General features: G+C 42.1%; 1 protein-coding gene across 2 annotated transcripts in view; it reads left to right on the forward strand.

Moving 5' to 3' along the window:
• The window catches only part of ITPR2 (inositol 1,4,5-trisphosphate receptor type 2), a 267,849-nt gene that overhangs the window by 39,513 nt on the left and 202,040 nt on the right, over positions 1-26,296 (forward strand). The window contains exons 6-10 of one of the 2 annotated variants that reach the window (XM_039379969.1): positions 16,485-16,555; positions 23,464-23,579; positions 24,005-24,223; positions 24,685-24,771; positions 25,471-25,629. In XM_039379969.1, the coding sequence (XP_039235903.1) occupies positions 16,485-16,555; positions 23,464-23,579; positions 24,005-24,223; positions 24,685-24,771; positions 25,471-25,629 (652 nt within the window). Of the gene's footprint in view, positions 1-16,484; positions 16,556-23,463; positions 23,580-24,004; positions 24,224-24,684; positions 24,772-25,470; positions 25,630-26,296 lie in introns of those variants that run through there. The other variant, XM_027711719.2, reaches the window with a different exon arrangement.

A 26,296-nucleotide genomic window follows, 5' to 3' on the forward strand; every position in this document is an offset into this window, starting at 1 on the left:
ACATTTTCATTTTAATTTGTCTGAGGAAGAAGTATGAGGTCAGGACTATGCTGAGACACCTTGAGAGCAGCTTAACGTTTAGTCGTAGGAGTTAATAGGGCTGTTCTTCCAGCTCTCAGGTGCTCAGAGATCTGGGAGCAGCAGGATGACCTTGATGCCTCACCCAAATGAACTCTTGCAGATATTGCCTTAGGCAGAAGATCAAAGAATTATTTCAAGGAATGACTCTGCTGAAAAAGGCATCGCTTTTTTCTTGCCTTCTCCAAACTTGCAAAACATCCTGAATAAGATGCAAACCCCCCTGAATCATTCACTTGATGGATGTATTGTTCCTGGAATGGACTTCAGAGCAGCCAAAAAGAATGTGTAGCATCCCCTCAGAGTGGCAACATCAATGTTTTCTGGTCATGTCAGGCAAGCTTGGAATTTAGAAATGAGATGGTGCACAGGTGGTTCTATTCATTCAGAAATTGTAGTGTGGCTTTGAAACTGCTGAAATTTGAGGGGCTGTGAGAGTCATTTAAAAACTGTCTGATTTAGTGATGTGTGAGCAGGATGTGGAAAACGGTGCAGGAAATGTGATGTTTGCAAGATAGATAAAAGAGACAGAGCCCCAGTGCAACAGCGTTTTGTGGGGGCAGCACTGGAGTGTGTTGCTGAAGAGCTGAGCTTTTTTTCTCCAAGAGAATTGATAGTTCTGTGACATAGTGGTGATTTATTTCCCAAAATCTCCTGGTGCTTGTGGAGTCGGGCACCAAAGGGTACTTCAAATAGGAGAGACTTGCCTGAGTGATTCTTGCAGGTTTAGAAACAAGACTAAGATCCATCAATGTATCAAAGGAAAATTTTAATTCCAAGTATTTCACTAAGTCTTTGAGACTGCAGGTTTCCTCTCTCAGTGTGCCCACAGGCTGATGGGTGTGGGGAAGATATGAATCCATAATTATTCCTTTCAACTGTCTTATTTTATAGATTCAAGGAAATTAGGGCACTATGTCCCATTGCTTTTGAGGAATTTAAAGCAGAAGTGGATGAGAGTATGAATTATACACCAGAAGTTATTTTGTTTCAGTATAAAGCAAATATCTATATTATAAAGAAATTTTGGTGGGATGTGGACTGTGTAGAGGATCAAACACTAGACTGGAAAAGCTTGTTTGAGCCTGTTTGGGAACATGAACATCTCTTGGATGCAATTTTACAGGAAAAGCTTATGAAGTCCAGGAATTGACTGGATGTGAGTGAGACATAGTGAATCAAGGAGAATTTAGCCCCAATTTCACTTTGTGCCTCCTTTTTTATGTAGTTACATAGAGATGTATGTGTCAAAATAGTCTGCCCTTGTAGTGACAAGTGCATGGACTAAAGAAACCGAGTTCATGTCCAGACCAAAGAATGAACATTTCCAGCAAGCTGAGGTCAAAGAGCACCTTTTCAGTAGCTGCTTTTCATCTATTATCTTGCTTTAGCAGAAGTCACAGAAGAACTAAAGAAATTTTATCCCTTTAGCCTGAAAGAACTGAAAATATCCTGTCAGCTCTTCTTTCCAATCACTTCAGTCCGCTGAGGATAACAAAGTTGTTGTATTCCCAGACTTGCCCGAGTGCTGAAATGTCGTCAAGTATCTTCAAATGCCGTCAGAGTGTAATCTACACCTTGGATGTGGGTATCTAGGTTGGTGGGTGATGTTTCCTGTTGGAGGAGTTCTGGAATTTCCATGTTCTAACTGGTTTTGATTGGTTTGATGTGATGGTGGTTTGAGGAATCAGACCTGATTCCCTGTTTTCTAAGGATTGCTGAAGACACTCATTATTTCTATTGAAAAACAGAGGCAGTTTTTTTTCTCCCTGACTTTTACAGACAGAAGAAATATGGATGTATTTTGTAAGCTGGGCCTTAAATATCTTCCATAAGTTCTCAGTCTGCTCCATATAAAATGGAGAATAATTTTATGGGGAATAATTCTGAGTGAAATGAAGCAGGTTATTTAGTTGAGGAGAAGAGAGAGGAGGATTTTCCTATGCATTCAGTGAAGTGTGTTGGGATCTCTTCCAGGCTGAGGGGGTTCACTGTGGTCCATTGTTTCCAGCATTTCATCTCCTTGTGGAGGAACTGGAAGCCTGTTTGTCTCTGTTACCAAGCTCTGGCATTCTGAAGGAGTGGTTTGTGCTGGCAGTGACACCCTGCAGGGGACATTTTGTACCACTGATACTTCTGCCACAGCACTTGCAGTTTGTGTGGTTGGTGGCAGGATGTCAAAGGGGAAATTTGAACTGTAAAGGGTCCACACAACTCAAACAGATCACAAGTGATTATCTGTTATCACTAAACAGTCTTTTGCACAGTTTCTGCTTCTAGGGGAGTTTGGAAAATTAAGTGATTCTGAGTCTTGGGATGCCAATGAGTTTTGGTTTCCTGTTAGTTTGCCGGAAGGAAGAGAGTCTCTGATCTTTGCCTGTATTGGGGATTTAAGTCAGGAATTTGATGACTCCACCACTACCCACTCCCTAGACTGATCTTTTCAGATAGACCATGAATGTGAAGGGACTGAGGATTTTCTGGAAGGGACTGATATGTTCATCATAATAGTGTAGATCCAATGACATGAGATCCTTTCTGTAAAGGCCAAACACAGGAGAGGCAGTGGACAGGTTTAACACTTCCCCAAGCTGGCTGGTGGCTCTTTGTGCTCTGGAGATGATGGATTTTCCATTTGGAGGCTGGTGTTCCCACCTTAAACTGGCACATGGGTGTCCAGATAAATTTCTCTGTGTTTGAATTTCTGATTTATCAGCTCTAATGCAGGAGCAGCTGCTTTCAAGTGGGTCTTGGCCAGAGGGCGGTTTCTGGGGGTGCTGTGAAGTTTTGTTTTGCATCTTGTACTGTTGAAAGGAGGGGAAGTGGGATATTTGTGCCATCCCTTGCAGATGGAGAACTGAGCTCATGCTGGTCAGCTGTTTTCTGGGCACTGTGTTGCCAGGGTAAGTCAGCAGAGAAGCTGATCCAAATGCCAATTGAAAGTCTACTCCACAGCTCTGACAAGATCTCTGCAAAGTTAGTTGGCAGGACCTAAGGCATAACTTTGGTGAATTAAGTGCTGTGATACTTTTTTCTCCAATTTCAGGATGACAAGTTAGATACAAGCTTTTCTGTTGTATAAACACAGAGCTTTATACACAAACAAATAGTTATTTTCGGTGCTCATTTCCTATGAAAAAAAAATTAAACTGGAAAGGTAAAAATAAACAAAAACATGTTCTAAAACTCCTTCAGATTAAAGGTTAGAGAAGAGGAAACAACAAAAGCTCAAGCTCACTTCCAATTCGCATAATTGCTGACACGAAGCTGCAGACCAACCAGATGAACTGCGCACTGTGAGGTGCAGGAGCAATTTGTAATCCTTTTAAGTTACCAGAGTGCCAAGAAGCACATACGTGCAGTGCAATAAATCCTTGTCTCTGCTTCAATTTTGCTAAGAAATATTATCTATTTAGGCTTAACCAATATCTGTATCTATCTTAATGGATCAGAAGAGAGCAGTTAACTTCTGAGGTCTTATTTAGGGCACTGTGCTGATGGAGGGATTTATATATGAGTTAACTGTGGTATCAGATTATTGTGCCTTTTGCTTTGGTGAATAGTTTTTCAAACCGCTGAGGCTGTGGATATGCATTTACTCTGAAGGCTATTTTTTATCAATGGCCTCATGTCACTGTTCAGCATCCAAACAGTTTCTATGAGTGCTTCTTAGCCCTCTCTAAGCAACAGGAGTTAATATACTCTAACAATTGAATAGATGATTTGTGCTAACAGAGTTGACTGTTGCTCAGAGACCCTCAGGCTGTGAAAGGTTGTAACATGAAATGAGTGAGCCAGAGTAATGTTTACTTTTGCCCTTGGCTGGATTTGGGTCAACTTAATCTTTTTATTGAATGTTGTGATCTATGAGTCTTGTAACTCAAAAGAGTGCCAGGGAGGCTGTTTTATTTCCATGTGTCAAGTCAGGAAACAGTGGAGAACTCTACTTCAGAGAGAGATGTGGGGCACGGCTGCAGCTGCAATTCCCAGTCAGAGAAAAAGCTTAGGAAGAGCCTGTCAGTTTTAGCAGGAGGCCAGGTCTTCTGCCACTCAGGCTGGAGTGTCTCAATGTCCTCTGAAACGGAAGTTTTAATCAAAATATATCAGACCAATTGTTTACGTGAGTGGATGAGATTATCCCAGACAGTGTGGGGCTGTTTGACTTGGAAAAAGAACTATGTAAAGAAAGTCCTCAAAGCTGCACCACGGAGATAGTCAATTGGCTTTTGGATTATGTCATAAAATCTGGGAAGGTGATAAAAACAGAGCTGATTTTTGGGTGGGGTGCTGGACTATCTTTTCAGATCAGCTTATAGCTGTGGAGTATTATTTACTATGCACAAATGAATAGGGAATAGGAGCTGAGGCAGCGGGTATGTTTTTAATCTTAATGTGCCAGGCAGCGGGTTAACTTCTTGTGATATTGTGTCCAAGAGGGTTGTGGAGTGATAAGGAAAAGCTTTGAATAGTTTTACTGGGCTGAATATTATTGCACAATATTAGATTAGAACTTTTTAAAGGGGGGCTGTGCACACCAAGTAGTTTGTTTGACTTGAAACTAGATGTGAACTTTGGTGTGCTTTTTTTTCTTTTGTGTCCAGGTTCCCCTTGCAGAGAAAGTGTGAAGTAGACAGTCACTGTGGGATCCAGGGTGGCAGGGATATAAACCTCAGGATCTCGGGCTTGCCTGTAACTGCATTTAAAACCTTACACTGACACAAAGAGGTGGAATACACCAAGTACCCTGAAAGGTGGAACATGTTCTTTCTGGGAGGAGCTGCTAAAATGTATCCTGTTTACTTACAATTTTCCCATTAAGAAAATAAAAAGAAGTGGCCTGAGAGAGCTGACATCTCTGAAAAGGGAAACAGGGACTTCTGTTGCATCTGTTGCCTCCATGGTCCCTACCACTTGGTCATGCAGGAGTAATAACCATGGCTACTTACTTCATCACCCACCACGTTCTCACCTTGCTCCAGTCCCTCATGGTATCTGCATGGTCTTCTTCCAACAAGGTCCTTTCTTTTCTGCTCATATTGTTTTTCTCCCCCCTCACTCGTGCCTCACCTCCCCGAGGCCTTGGAGCCCTGTTGCTGTGCCATCCCCCTGCCAGCCTGTCTCACAAAATTAGATTTTGTCCCTTCCCCATGCACCTCTTGCTTGAAGGCATGTGCTGTAGCAGGACAAGCTAAAAAACAAGCTAAAAAACCCTACTGTTGCAGCCAGGGCTCTGCTCTGGGTGTGGAGGAGCCGATCCCAAGGCTCCCCCTGTGCCATGCCTCCTGCCCAGCCTGCATCAGGCAGCTGCTTGCCCAGTGCTGTGACAGGTCCTGCTGGTGAATGGAGAAGGGGAAATGTTATTTTTTCCCATGTATACAATGAAAGGAAACGCTGCAATAAACAGAGTGAGGTAAAAAGACTTTCCCGGCACATTACCTTCCAACACTTCTTCATCCTGTTTCTCCCCTGCAGGTCCCACTTGGTGGGACTCTCTTGTGGGGAGGTGCTGAGCAAGGATCGTGTCCAGCACCTGAACTTCTCACAGCTGGTTCCTGCCTCTGCCAGCCCCGGGAGCCTTCCTCAGGCAGTGAAAGCCCTGCTTTGTCCTGTGAGGAGATGAAGGGCACCTCTCCCTTTGATTTGGGCAAAAGCTGGTCTCCCGCACCTTGACACGCTGGAGCTGGTGTGAAGAAGTGCTATTTCACTGCTGATTAGCAAAAGGAATAATAAAAGTGTCCAAAAATCAAGTTAAAGACAAGAGGGGTGGGTGGGAGGGTGGAGAAAGGAAATACTTTGAGATGTCTGCAGTGCTTCCTGTTTGCTTCTGAAAATTATGAGTCAGATCCCCCAGAAACAAAAGAGAGGGGTTTGAAAAATGGTGAGATGTTAAAAGAGTAATCATGCATGCATTTGTTCTCTTGGTCTTCTGGCTTTTAGAGCTGGAGGCCATTTTTCTGATTTCTCTGGGCAGTGGTGACAGCAAGGAACACTCTTTTCCTCCTCAGTGAAAGCAGAGGGGCTTTTAATAGATATTAATACAGCATCAGGAAGCACAACAATAGGAAAGATACTGAAGATCACAATATTTGGGATAAAATCTGTGATATCATCGCAGTTCTTCTACAGTTGATTGCTTTGACTTGAAAAACTTTTGCAACACGAGTTAGGTGTAACCCTGGAGCTGGTTTACCTTTGCTTTATGGGATATATACTTTGGCACAGGAGGGAGAAGGTGCGTTGTGTATGCCTGGATTATGTTTGTCTGATCCAGAAAGAGGAACCATGCTCCTTTTTCCCAGGTAAAACACAGCCTGCATGTTTAAACCCACGGATTTTATGGGCTTTGTAGCATGAGTGTTAATAAGTGTGTGTACAGCAATTTAAAGGAAAAATGAAGTGAATATCATTGTTCCACTTATCATATCACCGAGTGCAGGCTTCTCTAGAAAACGAGATTTCTTTGTTTCTCTGCCAGTTAACTCCCAGTAAATGTATGTAAGTGATAAAAGACTCCAGTTCTCCAGGCAGAAAGTGGAGTTATTTGCAGGCGTTTTTTTCCCCTTGTTGCGATGTTGGGATGAACTGTGCGAGGAGACCTGGAAGCACTTCCTTCACCTGAAAAGAATGCTGCCAGACTGGAGGGCCTGAAAGTAAAAGGCCAAACTCATTTCTTTGGAGCAGAGCTTGTTGTTAAGACACACCTTGTTGGGTGATATAGCTGACAGCACTCTGTGGGGCTCAGCAGAGTCACTGCTGAGGGCACAGGTGGGCCAAAAAATGTTCTGCTACATCTGTATTAATAAATTAACATGTACTCTGGCGTGCTGGGATGCAACATCCTGTATTCTGAGAAAGATCTGAAGCAGTTTTGGGGTGTGAACCTGCTTATTATGTCATTTTCTCACTTCAAAATGCTACTTCTGGGAAGTTCACACAAGGAGCACAGCAGTGTGTGGGCTCTTTTTCCACCTTTACCTTCATGCCCACTGAGCTGCACAGAAATCGTTACTTTGCCGCATCTTGCTTTTTCTTGACTCTCGTGCTTCCCAGCTCCTTCCACTGTGGAAGGAGCATTTCCTCTTCAGGTTGCTGCTCTGTGCAAGTGTGTGCAGGTTGGAGCCTCTTGCCACACCTACACCCAAGAGCTGCTCCCAGCAACTGGGAAAGCAGCTCTGAGAGAACCTGGAACAGCTCCCAGAATGATCTCTCCCAGTAGGAAACTGGCTCTGCTCAGTTTAAAAACAAGTAATAAAGTCACTGTAATTTCTCAGCTGTTTTTTGTTTGGAAGGTGTTTTTTTTTTAACTTACTTCACAAGAAACAGAAAAGCAAAGAGGAGTTGCAGCTGGGCCAGGTATTTTTGCTCAAATTTGTAAACATTTATTGTTGCAAAATGAAAATAAAAATAATAAAATCCTTTGTTGAGAGAACTGGAGCAGATGTTGGTGTGAAGGTATCTCTTATTATCCTTTAACAGCTGTGCACAATTCCCATTACCATTGGTGAGAGCTGGACACCTATCAAAGGGTGAGCAGACCTTGTTCAGGGAATTCCTGCAAATCAAAGTCATTGTCCCTGGAGGCAGAAGTAAACCAGCAGCAGGATTTTGGGAGCTTGGTGGTGGTTATGCTGTTAAACTGAGAGTGCCTCCCTTTATCTAGAAGCAAATCCAGGCAGTGCCATAATTCCGGAGCACTGCCTGGGCAAGAGGGTGGTCAGGAAAGGTTCGTGTTCCTGGTGGAAAGCCTGGGTTTGTCCCTGGTTCTAGGATATAAAACACCATGTGGAAGGGGGCCATGGCTGGTGGGGGCTCAAGATGTGTTGCATGAGTGTGGCTGGCCTTGAAGACGGTCTCTAAAGGAAGGTACTCAAAGGATATCAAAAGCACTGGATCAGGTGCTTCGTTGCTGTAGAAAAGGGCTGTTTGACTAATTTCCGTGGAATTCCACATGTTCACACTGGCTTGGGACTTGTCACCATTGGAAAGCCTTCCTTCATTTGGTATCCTGATGTATAACAGAGTTTGTAATATGGAGTGGTTTGGTATTTGTATTATCTAAAAGAGGAAACCTTTTTTTTTAAAACTAAGCAAAAAATTAGGCATGTAAATTTTGCTGTTCCTGTGTGAAATAAACACTGCAAAATGGGGAAAATATCAGCATTTTGATCGAGCCATGTTTTCCATGCACATTTTTACGTAGGGTGACGTGGATTGTCACTGTTTGTGTTACAAAATGGTGAAAGAACTTAGCTTGTTTTCCAGGATTTATGTTCCAACTTGTGTTTGTAGGATTGATAATGTGTGTACATATTTGTGTATGTACCTGCTTGGGTGTGTATGTGTTTGACTCTGTTGTTGTCCCAGAAATTGTAAATGTTTGTTACAGACCTTACAGAAGCAATTGGGGATGGTTTGTCTGCTTAAGCAACAATGTTTTTACATTGTGCTGTTTCAGCAAAGTTTCCTAATTCTCTCCTTTTGCTTATGATTCCTTTCCACAGTAAGTGGTGCTGTTTTGATGAGTAGGTGTGACTGCCTTCATTACCATTTTCAGGGATGAAGTCACTTTTTGATCACTGGACAGATACTGGCGTTTCTCAGCAGCGTTCTTCTGGGTAAACCTTTCTCTCTGGTTTCATTAAATGCTGTTAATAGGGAAAATTCAGCCTTTCTGACTGCCTTTATTAGCACATTATTCTTCAAACCTTCCTTTCAAGTGGCCATTCCCAAATATACGTGATGTAGGTATAGGCAAAGCTGAGAGAAAAAACGCACAAATTCTGGTGCAAACCGCACATAGAATTTCTTTTGATTGTGATTATTTTTTCTCTACTGCTGGCTCAGCTTTGCTGTCTCTGACTGAATAGGTAACTCTGCAATGAGTTCTGCTTGTCTACTTGATTTTGGGAGCAGTGACCTCTTCCCTGAAGTCACTGTGTGCCATGGAAATTTAAGCTACTCAGTCTGATAGGGACTGATTAGTGAACTACTTGCCTAAAATTCACGGTAGGCTCGCACTGTCAGTGTTTCTAATGTATGTTAGATCAGTATACATAATAATTCTACTTCATCCATCATTTTTTACACTGAGAGAGCTGAGTTGCAGACCTGTTACGGGTAATTGTAAGTTGGAGTTAAAGTTGTAAGCAGAGTGAAAGTCACATGTTTAATCTTGAGTTTCTGATTTACTTCTAAGTGAGCGTTTTGTTTGTGCTGGGCCAAATCCTAGACTTGTTACACAGTGTTTGTGTTCATTGTGTAGCTACCTGGACTAAGGATTAAGTAGAAGAGCTACAGAAGTGAGTTGTATTTAAAAAGGTCCACGAAGGACAATTCAGTGTGAGATGCTGATGCTGCTCTTTCTTTAAACTTCACCCCCCCCCCCCAGTGCACCCATGCGAAGGTAGGATCACTGGGGTGAAAACTTGGCCTCAGAGGGACATCAGTGGAAATTTTGTCAGTAAGTTCAAAGAGAGCCAAGATTTCACCCAAAAAAGAAAATGTTAGTAATGGAAAAATTTTCCAGTGTTCCAGGTGATTGTGTTAGTGGGTCTGTGTTCTGCAAGCCACTACTGCCTTCAGAAAGCTTTCCTAATATTCACTTTATCCTTTCCATTTTTTAACTTTAAAAGAATTTCTTAATACAAACTTTGTCCAAGAGAGTGTTTTCCTGGGCAGGTGTTTTCGCATTAAATGCCTTCAGGCTCTTGCAACATCCCTGTGTGACAGACTCTTACTTTTCATGTTAAAAAAAATAGAAAAGAAAGAAACAAAGGAAGAAATGGGCCATTTCCTTGGGTTTATGGGAATGTAATTTGTTTATCAGAGACACTGAGACAGACTGAAGCCAAAACACGCCTGGGAGCAGAGACCAGGATTTTGGAGTAGTGTAGCAGGACTTTGTGTGACTGGGAAGCGAGCTGGGTGGGATGGGCTGGCACGCCTCCTCCCATTGCCAATTCCTCATGGGATCATAGAGTCAGAAGGGACCCACAAGGTTAAGGCCAACTCCTGGTCCTGCACAGGACACCTCAAGAATCCCACCATGTGCCTGAGAGCTTTGTCGAAACACTTCTTCGAAACACTGGATGCTGGAGCTGTGACCATTTCCCAGTCCCCTTTTGCCAGCAGAAAATAGATGTGCTTGGCATCACTGAAAAGTGACTTGATGTGTATTGTATTGATGTGAGGATCTTGAAATACTGTGCAAATGTTTATTTCCTTGGCAAAAATGAGGATGTCCAAGCCAAGCTCGGCACCATTTTCCTCGTGCAGGAATGGCTTACCTGTGATGCAGTCCAAGAAAATTGCAAAACTGAGACTAAAATCTGAGAACAGTGTTTTCTCCCCCCCTTTTAATCTCCAAATAACATTTTATTCTTTCGTAATCCTTTATTTTAGCTCAGTTCTTATAATTTAATTGAAATTGCCCAATGTTTTAAATGTAAATATAACTATGGAAAGGGATAAACAAGTTCTACTGAACAGAAGTTTTTGCAAGCTAAAAGCCTGACTGGATATAACACAATACAAAAGAAAAACAAAGTGACATTCAGGATTTATAACTGGATTGCTTAATTGAACAGGAAAAATCTCTGCTTTTATTTTTCCCCCCTCTGACATACAAGCCTGCAGGTACAGTTACAAGAATATGCAGTTACAAGAATATGATGAATGCACCATCAGATAAGGAAAAAAAAATGTAGGGCTAATTATTTGCGCAGTTGTTAATGTGGTTTTGTTTTCCCAGAGTAAGGGTATTCATTTAACAGCTTCTTTTCTTTCAACCTGTGTGAAGCTTTGTGTTTGCGGCAATTAAAATTTGTTCAGAAAGGAAAGAATAAAGTTGCTAAAATCTGGGGCAGGCAGGAATTAGACTTTCTGGTCTCTCTCTGTGCTGCTGCACTTCATTGGCATGTAGAGCAGTTCTTTAAATGTTGTTCACTGTGGTCCTCCTGTTTATCAAAAGCCATTTTTAGCATGGAATCTTCCTAAATGGTACAGAGATTTAATAGCCCTGCTATAAGTGCAAAGAAGATCCTTTTTATTTTCTTAATGTAGGAGGCCCTGAAAGATCACAGATGTGAAAAGGTGACGGTGAAAAATTTTGGCTTTGCAAAGAGAGAGGAAAAAGGACAAATTCCATTTAGTGGGGCTAAATCATAGAGCTGTAAATCTCTTGAAACAGGACTGGTAGTCAAAAAGGAGTGTGAACTCACATTTTGGGAAGGGTGAGGTAGATTTTTGGCAGGAGACTGCTTGAAGCACACAAGAAGTGGGCTGACCTAGATGCCTGATAAGAGGCTCAGTGAAATGAAAAGTGGGTGGACTTGGAGAAGAACTGGGTGGACCTGATTGTTTTGGCACTTAGGTATTTGATGCTTGATTTCCAGGGCAGCAAAATTTTAATAACCTATTGTTCGTTATTGGTTGGTTTCTCAGTGACATGACCAGCAGCTCTCTTCCCAGTGCTTCCTGAGATGTTTGGAGCACAGGAGAGGCTTTGTGGGAAGGGAAGAAGTGTCTCGGGTGGCAGGAGCTCTGGAGAAGTGTTTCTGATGAGGAGGTTGTGTGTGGGAAGGGATGTCTGAGGAGCAAAGCAAGGGAGGTTTTGGGGGCTGCTCCATGAGGGGATGCCAAGGTTATGTGGTTTTGGGATGTAACCTCAGCCTGATTTGTAAACTGATGTTGAACAAAGATGTTGCTTGGCTCTGCTGGCAGTTAAAATGTCCAGTTCCTCTTGTTGATGCCTGTCATCCACTTTTCCCCCTCTTCCTGTTGCTATAAGGCCCTACTCTCAATTTAAAGAGAGTAAAAGGTGAACAACTGTGTGTATCTTAGATAGAAGCCATTGCCTCAAGCTTAGTTTATTCAGCTTTTTAAGGAGTACAATACTCCATAGTACAATACTGCAAAGAGTCCTGACTCTGCTCATCCCCATGTGTAATAGTGAGACATCAGTAGCTGGTCTTGTATTTTTTAATAAGTTAACACGCACACACACACACATACACGTATATGTAGTTACATGTGTAAGAGAGTCTGTGTCCTTGTGTGTTTGTTTAGGTAGTGTTTTACTTAATAATATTGACTATGAATTTTGGCTACAAATTCTGTTAGTAGGAACAGACAAAACACATCTCAGGATGGTGTTTTTAAAATTGAAGGCGCAAAGCTTGGACAAATGATATTTTGAGGATGCTTTCTTTGACAATCTAAAAAGCATCTTATGAGATAGACCTAAAATTCGTGAAACCCATCGTAATTCCTTTCCTATTTTTTTCTTACACTGGTTTTTGTTCTTTCAGAATGACACTGTATCTCAGTAGTAAATCTGAAATAATGTTGTGAACAACCTTTCTAGGATTATGGTTATACAACTGTTCCTTGACTCTTGCACTACATCGACAAGTTCCTAGAAACCTGTGGTATATTTACCTGTGTTAGGCAATCAGGGGATCTTGTAGGGCATGAAGACTTCCCCACATATATGATTCATACCTATAAACCCAGGGACCATTATAGACTCTTCTGCCAACACACCTTATCAGTTATACTGATACCACTTAGTCCTGCTCCTCCCATCACTTTGTCCTTACTCCTGCTTTCGCAACCAGTCGCCACTGGTTCTTCACAGATTCATTCTGTTTTTTCCTTTCAGTGCAAGTCCCTATAAACTTGCTCTACCTGGCAGAAAGATTCAGTGGGAATTACTGCAAGTTATTGTTTCCAGTGCCCACGGAGCAGAGCAGTGTTAGAAGCTGTCTGGGAAGTCTGAAGTTGTTTGTATTAGACAAGTTCTGAATACAAATGATGAATAGTTTTGGGAGAAGTTGATCCTGTCGTTTTGTTACTGAAACAACAAAAATGAGAGGCACTGCATTTGAAACTGCTTGTAAATGCATTTACACAGGTGCCACCATGGAGTGCATTGCTGTGAGACATTACTGACTTGAATGGAATACATATATGGGGCTTTGCATGTGAGGAGAAGGGACAGATTTAACTCCACCAAATGAAGGGAGAGGAAGACAGGTGCAGAACTCTAGAGGTCTGTGCTTTGACCACTTCCCAGGATATGATGCACTGTCCTGGCTAATGCCTCCTCCTGAAGAGGAGGAAGAACAACTTTGCTGTGCAGTGACCGAGCACTGAACAGATTGCCCAGAGAGGGTGTGGAGTCTCCTTCACTGGGGATATTCCAGAACCGTCTGGACACAATCCTGTGCCATGTGCTCTGGGATGACCCTGCTGGAGCAGGGAGGTGGGACCAGATGCCCCACTGTGGTCCCTTCCAGCCTGACCCATTCTGGGATTCTGTGATGGTAATGGAGAGTTGAAAGCTGCCTTGGCTTTTTCCCTGCTGACTCTGTGGAGCTACACAACTTAACTCCTGGGCATTGCATCATGATGAGGAGCTGCCCTTGCTTCCCCTGCAGGGAGTGGAAAAACTTCCCTGGCTTCAGTGGGACAATGGCTGGGCATCTACGACAAGCAATCTGGTGAACGTTGTTACTTTCAGACTCTAATTCTGCAATTAGTGAATACAAAGGGCTCTGCACAAAGTCCAGGGTTGGAATTACCACTTTGACTTTCCCGATGATTTATCTGAGGCATCAGGGAACTGCTGTATAACTTAATTACCACAGCACTACAACAGTTACTTGGAGGCATTGTGCATAAACCAGGTATTTATTGTGCTCGGGGAAGAACCTGCACAGCTAAAAATCATATCATGCATGTGCAGAGAAATCCTTTGTGATTTGAATGCTGCCAGTGTATGAAGAACTAAAACACAATCATGTATAGCCAGGTGCTGAATGACAGTGGAGAGCACAAAGCAATATTGTCTGCAGTCCAGGTCAAGAATTAAACAAATTGAAGTTTGTCAAAGCTTCTCTGGTGGTATCATGGTCAAATGGCTTGAATATTGGTGTCATAATTTGGATTAGTGTTTAAATAGCTTGCAAATGTGATGGTATAATACAGTAATTCCTGCCTTTATCACAGAAGTCTAGTCTGGTGCACTTTGGCCTCCTATGCAAAGCAGCAAGGGAGTGATCTGAAAACATGCTGTGCTGTGGTCTGACAGACACCGCAGATGTCCAGGACCTTTGTAGCCAGGCCTGTTATTTGGTTTCACACATCTCAGATGGATTTGTGTGCAGGTCACAAAGGGCTCGAATCGCTGATTGTTTAACACAGCCACCTACCAGGCCTCAGGAGCAAACCAACTGTTGCTTTTGGCTCGGAATAAAAGTGGGATTCAAATATTTTGAATTGTGTATCAGAGGAAGTGGGCTGTGTTTGGAAGAGCCTCTGCTCTTCCAATCTACAGAGCAGGCTGAAGTCTGGCATCATGTGCAACTCAGCTCTCGCTACAGCATTGTAACAAGCACCTCCATAGTAAACAAGCAGCTGTTGAACCCTTTGGAGGTCATACAGCTGGAATACAGAATAAATGACATTATGTGGAAATTCTGGGGATTAATTTGTTGGAAGACGGCTAACTGGACAAAGCAATGCTTTATTTTTTTGTCATGTGTTGTAAGAAACAGAGGTGGGAGAAGCTGAGGCACTGAGCAAAGGCTCAGGAGATGATGTTCCTGCTCTCTCCTGCCACATGTCAGTTAAATTTTCTGTGTTCTCATTTAATGTCTACAGGATGAAAGTAGCAGCAGTTCCTTTCTCCTTTGTGTTGTCTGATGTCTTTGGTTCCTGATGGCTACAGAAGTCATTTATGGTCCTTATCTTTGTGCCTTTAGAGAATGCTTGAAGGCGAGTGATCGATATTAATTGTTTCACATCTGTTTTCTGAAAGGCCAGCACGTTTGAGCACTGCAGCTGACTGGCTCAGGGTGTGCAGGATCTCAGTTGGTGTTCTCAGCACCAACACCTTGTTTTCTATATGCTTTTTGGTACAGTGACATGCCATGATGAGAGTTTTGCATTTCATCCACGGTTGTAGTTATTGCAAGGGTACGCAAGATGTTCCTTGTGAATTATGGTTGGCTTTCAACATGTTGTCCTCCATCCTGACAGTGCTTGAGATCAAACCTTATGGGTTCATCCTGAAAGCCTTTGAGGGATTTTGTTGAGAGTGGGAAGTACTTCTTGGCACTAAAATCCTTTGGCAAAGCTTCTGTAAGGTGATGCTTTAAAATCACCTGTGTGTGACTCCAGGTTTTAGATGCTGTTTGTAGAAAGCTTTGGCCCATTAGATCGTGGACAGAGGGCATCTTGCAGGACTGACTCTTTCTGAGTCCTGCTTTCCAAACCTCACTTTGTTCTTGTTAAGCCTGGTCTAACCTAGACTGTGAAAAAATACAACTCCATAAGGTTGCCTGCTTGCTCCTGGAATTGTTTCTTCAATTCCCCTTCCTTGCTGACACCTCACATTTGCGTCCAAGTATGTTCTGAGGTTGGAGCTGCTGATTTCCAAAATTCTTTGTCGTATTTGGCTCCTACTTCTGGGGAGCTGCAGCCACAGTGGGTGATTTGTCATCAGTCAGCTTGGTAGAGGTGGAAAATTCATGGGCATGCTGTGGGATCAGCCTTGCTGCACTCGTGCCTAGATGCAAAGCCTTCACCAGCTTGAGTGAAAACATCTATTGTGTAATTTGGCTGAGGCCAAATTGTGCTTTTTCTGGCAATTTCCAACAAAAATGCTGCTAAGACTCTTGCTGTGAAGTGGCAGGACAGTAGTATGTCCTTAAACATGATTTTCCTGAATAATTGTTTGAAACGGGCAAATTATTCACAGGGTGCTTCCTGAAAGGAAGCTGAATTTATGTTTAGGAAGTTCTGAGATAAGTTTAACAATTCCTACTTCTTAATTTTATTATTTAACTTCTAAAATATTGCAAGAAATATAATAGATATGTTATTTAGATTTTCTGCTGTGGATTAAAGTAAAGCTTATTCATTTTAGCAAAGGAAAATGTTGTCCTGGGAGTTTTGATCGGAGCTGAACCTTAATTCTGCATTCCTCCTCAGAGGAAAGATTGGAAATGGTGAAGAAGAAAATCCGGCAACTGCAGAAAAACAAACTGTTTCTGATTGAGGGTTAATGGGCTCTTATGAAGGAAAACAAGAATTTTGCATGTATCATCAGTGTATGTGGTGTAACAAAAGGGACTTCCACTGGTTGTAAATGAAGTGGGATCCGAAACACAGGCCACAGTTTAGTACAGTGGAAGAAATCCTCTCTCTTGAAGGAAAATTTAGAGTTTTCTTTTCTTAGTTATGCTTAGTAACTGAATAATAGAGTCTCTAAGGTATTTTTTGCATTAAATCAGAGAACTGTGTAAGTTTTTATCTCTGTGTTGTGGCAGGGGCGTCTCTGTATTTATATACACTGGTGTCAAACACGTCTTAATGAATGTAATAACTTTTTGTTTTTCTAGGTTAGTGGATGACCGATGTGTGGTTCAGCCAGAGGCTGGTGACCTTGCTAATCCTCCAAAGAAGTTCAGAGGTCAGTAACTGGGGATAATTTCTCTTTAATGACCAATCGATTCATGTTCCAACTCCTTGAGCACTTTGCCTTACCAGATGTGTGACTTCCCAGATGGTTTGTGAGCACGCTGGGGAAGTTTCGAACTGGAATGTGAATGACAGATTTTGAGAGCTAAATACAAAACTTGCCAAGGCACGAGGGGCAGGTGGAAAATATAGGGTAAGAGACTAATTTTCTTGTAGTCCAAGAGTTGATTGCTGCTCTGTACACTGAAGGCTGGGTGACAAATTCTTTGCTCCAGCCCTGCTCCTGCTGTAAATGGGAAACAAGCTTGCGAGGTCCAAAACTACTTGAGCTGCTGGATTATTTATTTCTTTTAAAGATAAGACAGCATTTGGAAGGACTACCCCCACATTTTTTGTCAGCTTTTTGTTTTGCTTTTGCTTAAAACCGTATCTGATTTTTTTTCAACTTGACCTTGTAGATTTGGATAATTCTGCTGTTCTGCTTTTTGGAAAAAATAACAGTGCACTGACAACATGTGGTTTGTACTTCTTGAGTGCTAAAAAATACTCTTAACCGTGCCAAAGCAGAGCCTTACTAGACCTCCTTTGGCTTAAAAGGGCTTGTATTCACACCAGTTATGGAGGGCAATGAGTTTCATGGCTGCTTGTATTTATTTTAAATGATTTTTAAAGTCCCTTCCATCCCAAACCTTTCTATGATCTTGAGGGGTTGCACTGACATTCTTAACTTTATTATTTTATTCCCAGTGTTTCTGTATATGCTATTATTGAAAAAAAAAAAAAAAGGGGGCATTTAAACCATTGAGAGACTGAAATTCTACTTTCTCAGAGCATTCAAGATTTTTTTCCATTATAAATTCAGGAAACATCAACAGTTGGTTCCAGTTCCAGATGTGAGCCCATTGGCAGACCTTGGAAATTGAGAAAATGAGAATGTATACTTAGGAACTAGGAGTAATAAATTTCAGTCACTTGCCAAACTAACTCCATAGCAGAGATGGGGATGGCATCCAGTGTGGCTTTCAGGCTACCTGAGTGTGATTTCATCCTCTTGCTGCCTGGAAATACTTTTGTAAATCATGGTTTCCAGGTTGCACAAAATTTCAAGTTGGGATCCTCGGACAGTTTTCTGTCACTGGACTATCCTGATGTGTTCCCAAAGAGGAGCATATCCAGGATTCTAGATGAGACCAAGGTCACTGGGAAAGGTTTGTGATGGTAGAATTGAAGAATACACACAAGTATCTCCAATCTGAAGAGAGGTTAAAGGCACAACCCTAATTTTTTCACTGGCTGGTGTTTGAGGGATTGATTTTATAACTTCAGAACAGGAGAGTTCTTTTATTGCAGTTCTGTGTTGTTAATCTCTAACTTCAAAAGGCAAAGATGGGAAAAGTTGATAATGTTCTGTGTTGATTTTTTGGGTTTTTTTTTGTAAGTGATTTCAACAGCTTCAGGTGTGTCTGGGCACTTTGCTGCAGGCGAAAACTTGTTGAACTGTCAGCACTAATGCCTGGTCAGCAGTGGTGGCAGTACATGTGGAGGTAGAACAGATGTCAGGACGGGATGAGGCACTGCCAAGATCCACAGCTGTTTGCTGCTGCTACTGGGAAGAGCAGGGGCTGCACTCCTGCGTTACATCCCAGCTTCTGCAGGGGGATGTTTTCTATTAGTTGTAGACAGTTTTGGCTCTGTTCTCTGTTGTGACCTCTGTCTCTTGCCTGCATAGCACATCCCTTTATCTCTAGCTGCCTCTGCTCCCTCTTCTCCACAGCACCTAACCTTTCCTCCAACTCAGATCCTCCTCTTCTTGGGGATCCCCTCTTGTCCCTTTCCCTTCCTGTCCCAAAACCTGTTAGCAGCTACTTTCCTCCTCCCCCCCGCTGCCTCTTACCTCCCTTTGCAGCCTCTCTTCCAGTCACTCCTTAGCTCTTTCTAGTTTACTGTGCACCCAGATATCACTTAATTTTGGTATTGCCAGCATTGTAGTAGCATGAAAATTTGGATTAGCTGCAACATAAAGTCACTGAATGGTTTGGGTTGGAAGGGACCTTAAAGATTATTTTATTCTACCCCCTGCCATGGGCAGGGACACCTTCCACTAGCCCAGGTTGCTCAGAGCCCCATCCAGCCTGGCCTTGGACACTTCCAGGGATCCAGGGGTAGCCACAGCTTCTCTGGGCAACCTGTGCCAGGGCCTCCCCACCCTCCCAGGGAAGAATTTCTTCCTAATATCCAATCTAAAGCTACTTTCTGTCAGTGTGAAGCCATTCCCTCTTGTCCTGTCACTCCATGCCCTTTTTAAAAGCCCCTTACCAGCTTTCTTTAGGCCTTCTTTAGTTACTGGGAGGTGCTATAAGGTCTCTAACACCTGTAGGAGAAAATAAATTGGTGAAAAAGTGAGTTTTGTGACCTTAGTTGATGCAACCCACCACTCTATAACATACTGGGGCTGCATCCGGTCCCATATTCCTGCTGCTTCAGGTAATCAAGATGTACTTGGGAGGGTGGCTGCAGCAAAAATAAAGCCATTGTTTGGATGTTTTCTCTTTCACCTCACAAGTCAAATTCCAAGTGCGGGAATAGCAGGAGTTTTGCTGGGAGCTCAGCAGGAATGTGCTGTCTAACTGGGATGTAGTGCCTGGTGCCACAGAGGTGTCTCTATTGCAAAAGCACCCAAAAGCACATCTCTGCCATGCTTTGTTAAATTTTGTAGCTCTGCTTAGAGCACTGAGGCAAAAGAGTTGCTAAATGCTGGTCCTTTAACTAAGAAATGTAAGCAAAATGCATATTTTTCTCCCTAAGCATCTTCTGGGAAATAGCCTTCAATTAAAACAGCAAAGTTAATAAATGAAACAAAAACTGCTTTAAGTACATTCTTGACATAAAAAGAAGACTTAGGCATGAGTGATTAATTGAATGATTAGACATAAGCAACTGAAAATAACATCTAACAGCGGGATGAGTGGGGCCTCTTCAGTAATAGGAACTGCTGTCTGCATGGTTTACAATGTTTTTATCACTGAGAGCTGAACTGGCGTTGATTTGAGGTTAGAGCATGACCTGGGAGTCAGAGAAGTATGAGAAAAAACATATTTCTAACAAGATGTTTAGATTTCAAGGACTGACTCTGAAAATTAACATCAGAGGACTGTGCTTGGTCTTTTTTGGTTATACTTTATCAACTCTTTCCCCAGCGGAAGAAAAAAAAAACAACCCAAAGATTGCGGTTTTGAACTATTTGTATGTCTCCTACAGAGTTCACTCAGAGAACAAATTAAGGTACCGAGCTGTTGGCCTGAACTGAAAGCCTATGAAAAGAGGTGTCTCAAAATAGCAGTTTCATTTTTGTCATGTGTTTACTTTCTTTTTTCTTCTTGAGTGGGTGGTTGCTATTCTGGTTGTTTCGGAACACCCCCCAGAACAAGGTGTTGTTCAGCTGAGGAAAGATGTGGTTGCTTTTCATTTTGTGTCCACACGAAGCAGCTGTGGTCCCAGTTTCTCCTTCAGTCACACTGGGATGAACCTGGAGTGGCTCTGTGTTCACATCCAGATTGGCATCAGTGCACAGGAGGGCAGAATTTGGTCCCACACGTGTTTCCAGAAGTCTGAAAACCACCAAACTTTTTCCTTGTTTTGCTGTTGTATTTAAGAGACTGATCAAGCCAGGTGCCGCTTGTCCTAAATCAAACTGGAGCTAGTGGGAGCCAAGGCATTTATTGCTGTGATGGAAATGCTGCAGGGCCAGGTTCACAGAGATTAGGAAGAACAGTGTGTGCCAGAAGTCGTGTACCTTTGAAGAAAAGCCACATCATGAGCCACAGAACTGCAAGTTTCCTCAGCCTGTGACCTTAAACACGCTTCAGCTTGGTACTGTTATCTCCAATAGGAAACACTTTGAGCTTCCAAGGTGTAAAATAGAACAGATAAGACCTGCTGGTTGGTCAGATTTAGCGTCTCTGAAAAAGGAGCACAGGTCTGCCTTTTATTTGTTAAACAGACCTCAGTTTGTACACTGGTTTAAAATTCTTTACGTTTTGTACCCCTTTTTCTTGAGACATCTGCAATGAGAGTGATGTTTGAGTTGCCAAATATCCTCTCTTTTTGAACTATTAGTCTGATCTAAGCTTTTTCTTACGTTGTTCTTTCCTCTTCTCTCCCTTCCATTATGTTGTTCTATGCTCTCTCCTTTCTTCCTCCCACCTGCCATTTTCCTTTTTACTTGCTTTCTACATACTTTTGGTTTATTTTTGTGTTTTCTACCTGTTTCTCAGTTCCATGATTGCTTTCATTTGCTTCTCAGACTCCTGACAGCTTTTTAACTTGTCCTTCTTAGGACTCTTCTTTGCCTCACTCCTTACTCCCTCACATTTTCCCCTTTCCATTCTCACTTTAGTTCTTTTTCACCTTCCTGTATTTTTTTTTCCAAAACATGTAGATTTGTACACACTGTGATTTAATAGCCGCATCACTTCCACTTACCCATTTCTCAGCCTGCTGCTTTCGGTAAAGCCACGTGATAATTTCTCTAGTTCTGCAAATCACAGAAATCTTCCATTGTGGGCAAGAGTTGAATTTCTAACACTTAAAAAAAAAACCCAAGAGGGGGAAGGGAGAGAAAGCATCTGACAAATATTGTTTTAAACCATCTTTATTCAATATCAAGGAGCATTTAAAGGGCATATAGGAGTTATTTTCCTTTTCAGACCTCCTGAGTGTAGTTGCTATTTGTTTATCTTTGATAATGCCTACTTAATTAGAGTCCTCAGGAAGAGAAACATTTATGTAAAACACCATAAAGTAATGAATTAGGAACTAGGATTATCTGAGAATGTCTGGAGAAGTTAGAAGAGATGGTCTGTTTCATCACTGGGTTGCTGGACTGACCTCCAGGAGGGCTGAGCTCTTCATCTACTGTGTGTGCTGGAAAGTTGCTTTATAATCTTATGCTCCAGTTTCTCTTTATTTCCCTGTTTATGTAAATTACAGCATCTCTAGGGCAGGCACTGTTCCACACCCCCATGATGTTTAGGATCATGAAGCTTGAATTTACATAGTATCCTATTGTTACTGTAATAAAAGAAGTGGTGGTGGGGGGAAACAAACCAGAAAAAACTAATAAGATGACCCACTTTTAATGTAGCTAGAATCCTAAAAAACAAAATCAAAAAGGAAAAAGCTTGTCTGGAAGCAAATAATTTAGTCCATAAATTGAGAAAAACACAATTGAAATAATAATGATTTTAAAGAAGTTGGAAAGCACTAGACTGGAAGTCAGGAGAGCTGTATGCTGCTGAGGTTATCCATCCCCTGCTCTACATTTCCTTTTCCTTGAGAACTATCATCAGGAAAAATTCACCCACCTTTGCAAAAAGGAGCCCCAAGCAGTGACTGCACATCCGTGCACATCTCGGGTTCCTCTGCAGAGTGGGAACACTCTGAGTCTCTGCAGGAGAATGGGAAGCGCTGTGTTTACTCAAGGAGCAGGATGTGTGGGGAGTAACTGAGAAATGAAGACTGGTCCTATAAAAAGAAGGTATTGTTACTTCAGAGAAATAAATGCTTCATGAAGCCTTCTGAGAAGGCACGTTAATTATAGATTACACAAAATAATAGCAGAGTTTTTGTTTTAAGAGCTGAAATCCCGATAATTCAAGTAAAATCTCCTACAACACACAGTAGGATTTAATGGTACACAGCAGTTTGTAATATTTTTTTCCCCTCCTTGGTTTCCAGGATATTGTAAAAATTACCTGGGAGTTATGTACTCTAGATTGCATGATATAATTCCCATTATAAACGGTCCCCTTTGAAATGAAACCAAACACCTTTGCAAGGTGGCTGGGCTTGCTTTGATAAGGATTTGTAACACTTTTTCCTGGGAACAGCAACTCAGGGCTGCCATGAGGGAGCAAATCTGAGGACTTGGGGCCAGGGCCAAGGAAAGTTCTGCCACTGGTGGTAATTCTGTATGAACAAGGTTTGCCACTGGGAATAGGGGGTGGATTAGTCTCCAGACAATGCTTGGCCATCTGTGACAGTTAAATATGGAAGGCTAATAGTTTGGGATAGGCCTTCCTTTGACATCTATAGTTTGCAGCCCATTTGGGGAAGAGTTTCGCTCTATAGCACACAGGCAGTCCTGTATGTTCTTACCAGTTTTACAGCTAAACTGTTTTTCCTGTCACCAGTTAATACATGAAAGGACACCAACATTTGCTAAGGAAAATGTCTTTCAAGCCTGGCCTTTAGACCAGCTGGTGATTGGGACCATGTGAGACTAGGTATAGTTTATCATTCTAAAAGTAGTCAGCTTTGGACGAATCATGAGCTTCTATTTCCAGTTTATAGGACTGTCACTGGACAAAATAAACCCCATAGTGAGGGAACTTCACAAAATTCAGTTTATTGCCAATTAACATGACCTTTCAATTACTGACTGCAGTCTCCTCAAGGTGTACCTGCTCCTCTCTTGTTTGCACAGCCACCATGCTCAGGTGGTTCTTCCCTCCTTACCTGCTTTTTCCCTCATCTGTTGGATGGTGGTGATGTTCAGATTGTGTCACTTTGGTTTAAAAAACCCAAACTAACGGCAAAAACAACTTAGTGAAGGTGTGCAGAGACCTTGTAGGTGAATGTGAATGAGTGGCTTGTAGGTGAATGTGAATGAGTGCAATCCTTGTTTTCAGCAGTGTCAGAAGGAGTTGGGCAGCCAGGGGGACATCAGGATCGTCATGTCACCCTGCTTGTGGTGTCACTGCCATCAAGCTGTTTGGTGGCTGTGTTTAAACACTGGTACCTAGACATTTCTGGGCAAAGAAAACCAACCAAAGCACACTTACAAATGGAGGAAATGTCTTTCAACAGGACTGAGGAGTGTTTCTTTCAATCTCTCCCCAGATTGCCTTTTCAAGGTGTGTCCCATGAACAGATATTCAGCCCAGAAGCAGTACTGGAAAGCCAAGCAAGCCAAACAAGGAAACCACACTGAAGCAGCACTGCTGAAGAAACTCCAAGTAAGAGACATCTGTGTTTGTAATCTTATCTCAATCTGCAGGCTGTGGAGTTACAATGGCACGAGAAAAAATAATAAGTGTCTTGGGAACCACTGTGATGGGTATTATTATGCCACCATGGCAACTCTGTATTCTCCTTAACTCTCCTACCTCCTGGCTGGCATTTGTTGCCCCTGGCTTGGTTTTTGTCTTGCTTTGGACTGAGGGCTGTGCCTGTGCTATAAGCAAGGTATTGCTTCCAGAAGTTTTATGAAGTAAAAATGGAGTTGTTAAAACCTGGTTTAAATTATGCTGGAAGTCCTTTCCAGGAGTTAGGTAGAAGAGTGGACGAAGATATGTTCTCAGTACTTTAGTCTGGAAATTCCTCAGCATTGTGGTTGTCCTTACTTTCCTTCTGAGTGATTCTTTTCTGAAACATTTTGCAGATTCTATTTTGCCTCAGATACAGTGTGGATGGAGCAGCCCCTCTGTCGCTGAAGAACAGCTGGCTTGATGTTATAGCTGAATGCACAAGGCTCAGTGAACACAAGGGCATGTCAAACCTGGTGACAGTGCCATGGGCAGTGGAGAGGCCGCCAGTGCTCCCAGTTAAAAATGGCAAGGCAGGCACATGGTGTGTGGCCAGAGTTACACAGCCATTAGTGGTAGGAGCTCGGAGTTTGTTCTGTGGTTGTGTTTGACCCAGACTATTGTGCTTAGCCTGGATGTTGCCAGCTATGACCTAGTAGTTTTATTTTGTCATGAAGTCCGTGTATTTGTAAGCAATTAAAACCCCAACGAGTAAAAGGAATGGTGACAGCGAGAAGCTAATCATAGGCCTTTTTTTTTTTCTCCCCTTCAGGATGAAATAAAGCCCCTGGAATTACTTTTTGTGCTTGAAGTATTTAAAAATATGTTGTATCTAAAGTGGGATCCATAAATTGTGACTGAGCTTCTATCATGGATAATAAAAAAACCAGAATCAGCATCAGAATTTTGGTGCTAATAGTATCAGTTCAGTGGTGCTTGTGTTTTAAATGCGATGCCATTTCCTTTTTCTCTGTTTCTGTAGCCAAATACAGGTACTGATTTTGTAGAGTTTAAAGCAATAATCATTCTCTTGCAGCATGCAGCAGAACTGGAACAAAAGCAGAATGAAAGCGAGAACAGAAAGCTGCTGGGCGAGATTGTAAAATACAGCAATGTCATACAGGTAAACCCATTGAAATCCCTCTGCCTTCTCTCGGTGTTGGAAGGGAAAACAGTTGTTTTATTTCAAGGTTACAGTGAAAATGAAAGTAACCACTGTAATCTGGATTGCCAAGGGTCAGGTAAACACAGCTTGGTGAAGTTTACAATATTGTGCTTTTCTGCCTCGTTTTAAAGCCTGCCAGAAGTGCTGCACATTGGTGTTTAAATAAGATGTCATAATAAAAATTCTGTGTATGATATTTGGTGCTACAGTTTGGAATCTGAACATAAATATGTGCCTTTTATTTGCAAGATTTATTTCCAAATTGTCTTGTAGAGGTGCTGCACAGCTCCTTTTAAATCATTGAAGTAATTTGTATTTCCTGACATATAAATGAGACAGAAGCTGTGTTCTTAAGTGCAGTACAACTTTCCTGTAACGGATGAAATTCCTGAAGGTAACACTGTAATAGACCTGGTTAGTGTGTGCTGTAAAATTGATCACTGACACATTTCTCTCAGTCTGAGATATATAATCAGTTTAGTTTTCCTAAACTGTACTATACTTTGATAACTCTCTTCTCGTTTTATTTTGTCTTTATATATATTATGAAAAATCACTACAGTGTGAAACCTGCAATTCTCCTTTGACTGGAGAGAGAGAAAGCATCAGCTGTCCTAATTATTTTAATTATTTATTTTAATTATTCTCTGTTCACAGCTGCTGCATATAAAAAGTAACAAGTACCTCACAGTTAATAAGAGGCTGCCAGCCCTTTTGGAGAAGAATGCTATGAGGGTGTCTCTGGATGCTGCAGGGAATGAGGGATCCTGGTTTTATATCCAGCCCTTCTGGAAGCTGAGAAGTGAAGGTGACAATGTAAGTGGAGATGCTGAATGTGTGAGAGGGAGAAGGCAGAAAGTTTCTAGAAGACACCTGATTTCTTTGCTACTGGCCTGTTTCATAATGGATTAAGTTCAGGAAAAAAATACTTTAAGCAGTGCTTGGGACTATTGGCTTTCATGGGTAACTAGAAGCTGTTTCCAAATTATATGGTCTGGAATCTGAACTGTTGCCACATTCATCTGAGCCTCTGCTGACCTCTCTGTGGGGGCATCTTTGCTAAGTCTGCCTGTTGTGTGCAGTTTTACAAAGCTGATAATAACTTACAGACTAAATTTTTTTAAAGGGTTGGGTTTTTTTTAAATGTTCCAGGCAAGACTTTTATTTGAGAGGTCAGTAGAGAATGTCTCTAGGAAATACATCAGTCTGTACTCCCCCTCAACATGAAAGTGGTATCTATGACTGGAACTCGGTTGGATAGTGTGGGAAGTCTTTTCTTGGTAGGTCTCAGTAGTTTTGCATCTTGGTAAGAGGAAGGGTACATAGGAAACCTCTTTGCTGCAGATCTGAGAGCTGTGCCCTGAGATCACAACTTGGCACTTCATTCTCTTGGCTGTGGCTTGGTTAAGTGCCCACTGTGGAGAATTCGGATCTGGGCAGGCCACATATGAATTTGTGTGGTTTTATAGTGTAGGTCTGGCTG

This window comes from Pipra filicauda, unplaced genomic scaffold (genome assembly GCF_003945595.2).
Source record: "Pipra filicauda isolate LSUMZ 115617 unplaced genomic scaffold, ASM394559v2 scaffold181_size1560634_pilon, whole genome shotgun sequence".
NCBI classification, from domain to species: Eukaryota; Metazoa; Chordata; class Aves; order Passeriformes; family Pipridae; genus Pipra; species Pipra filicauda.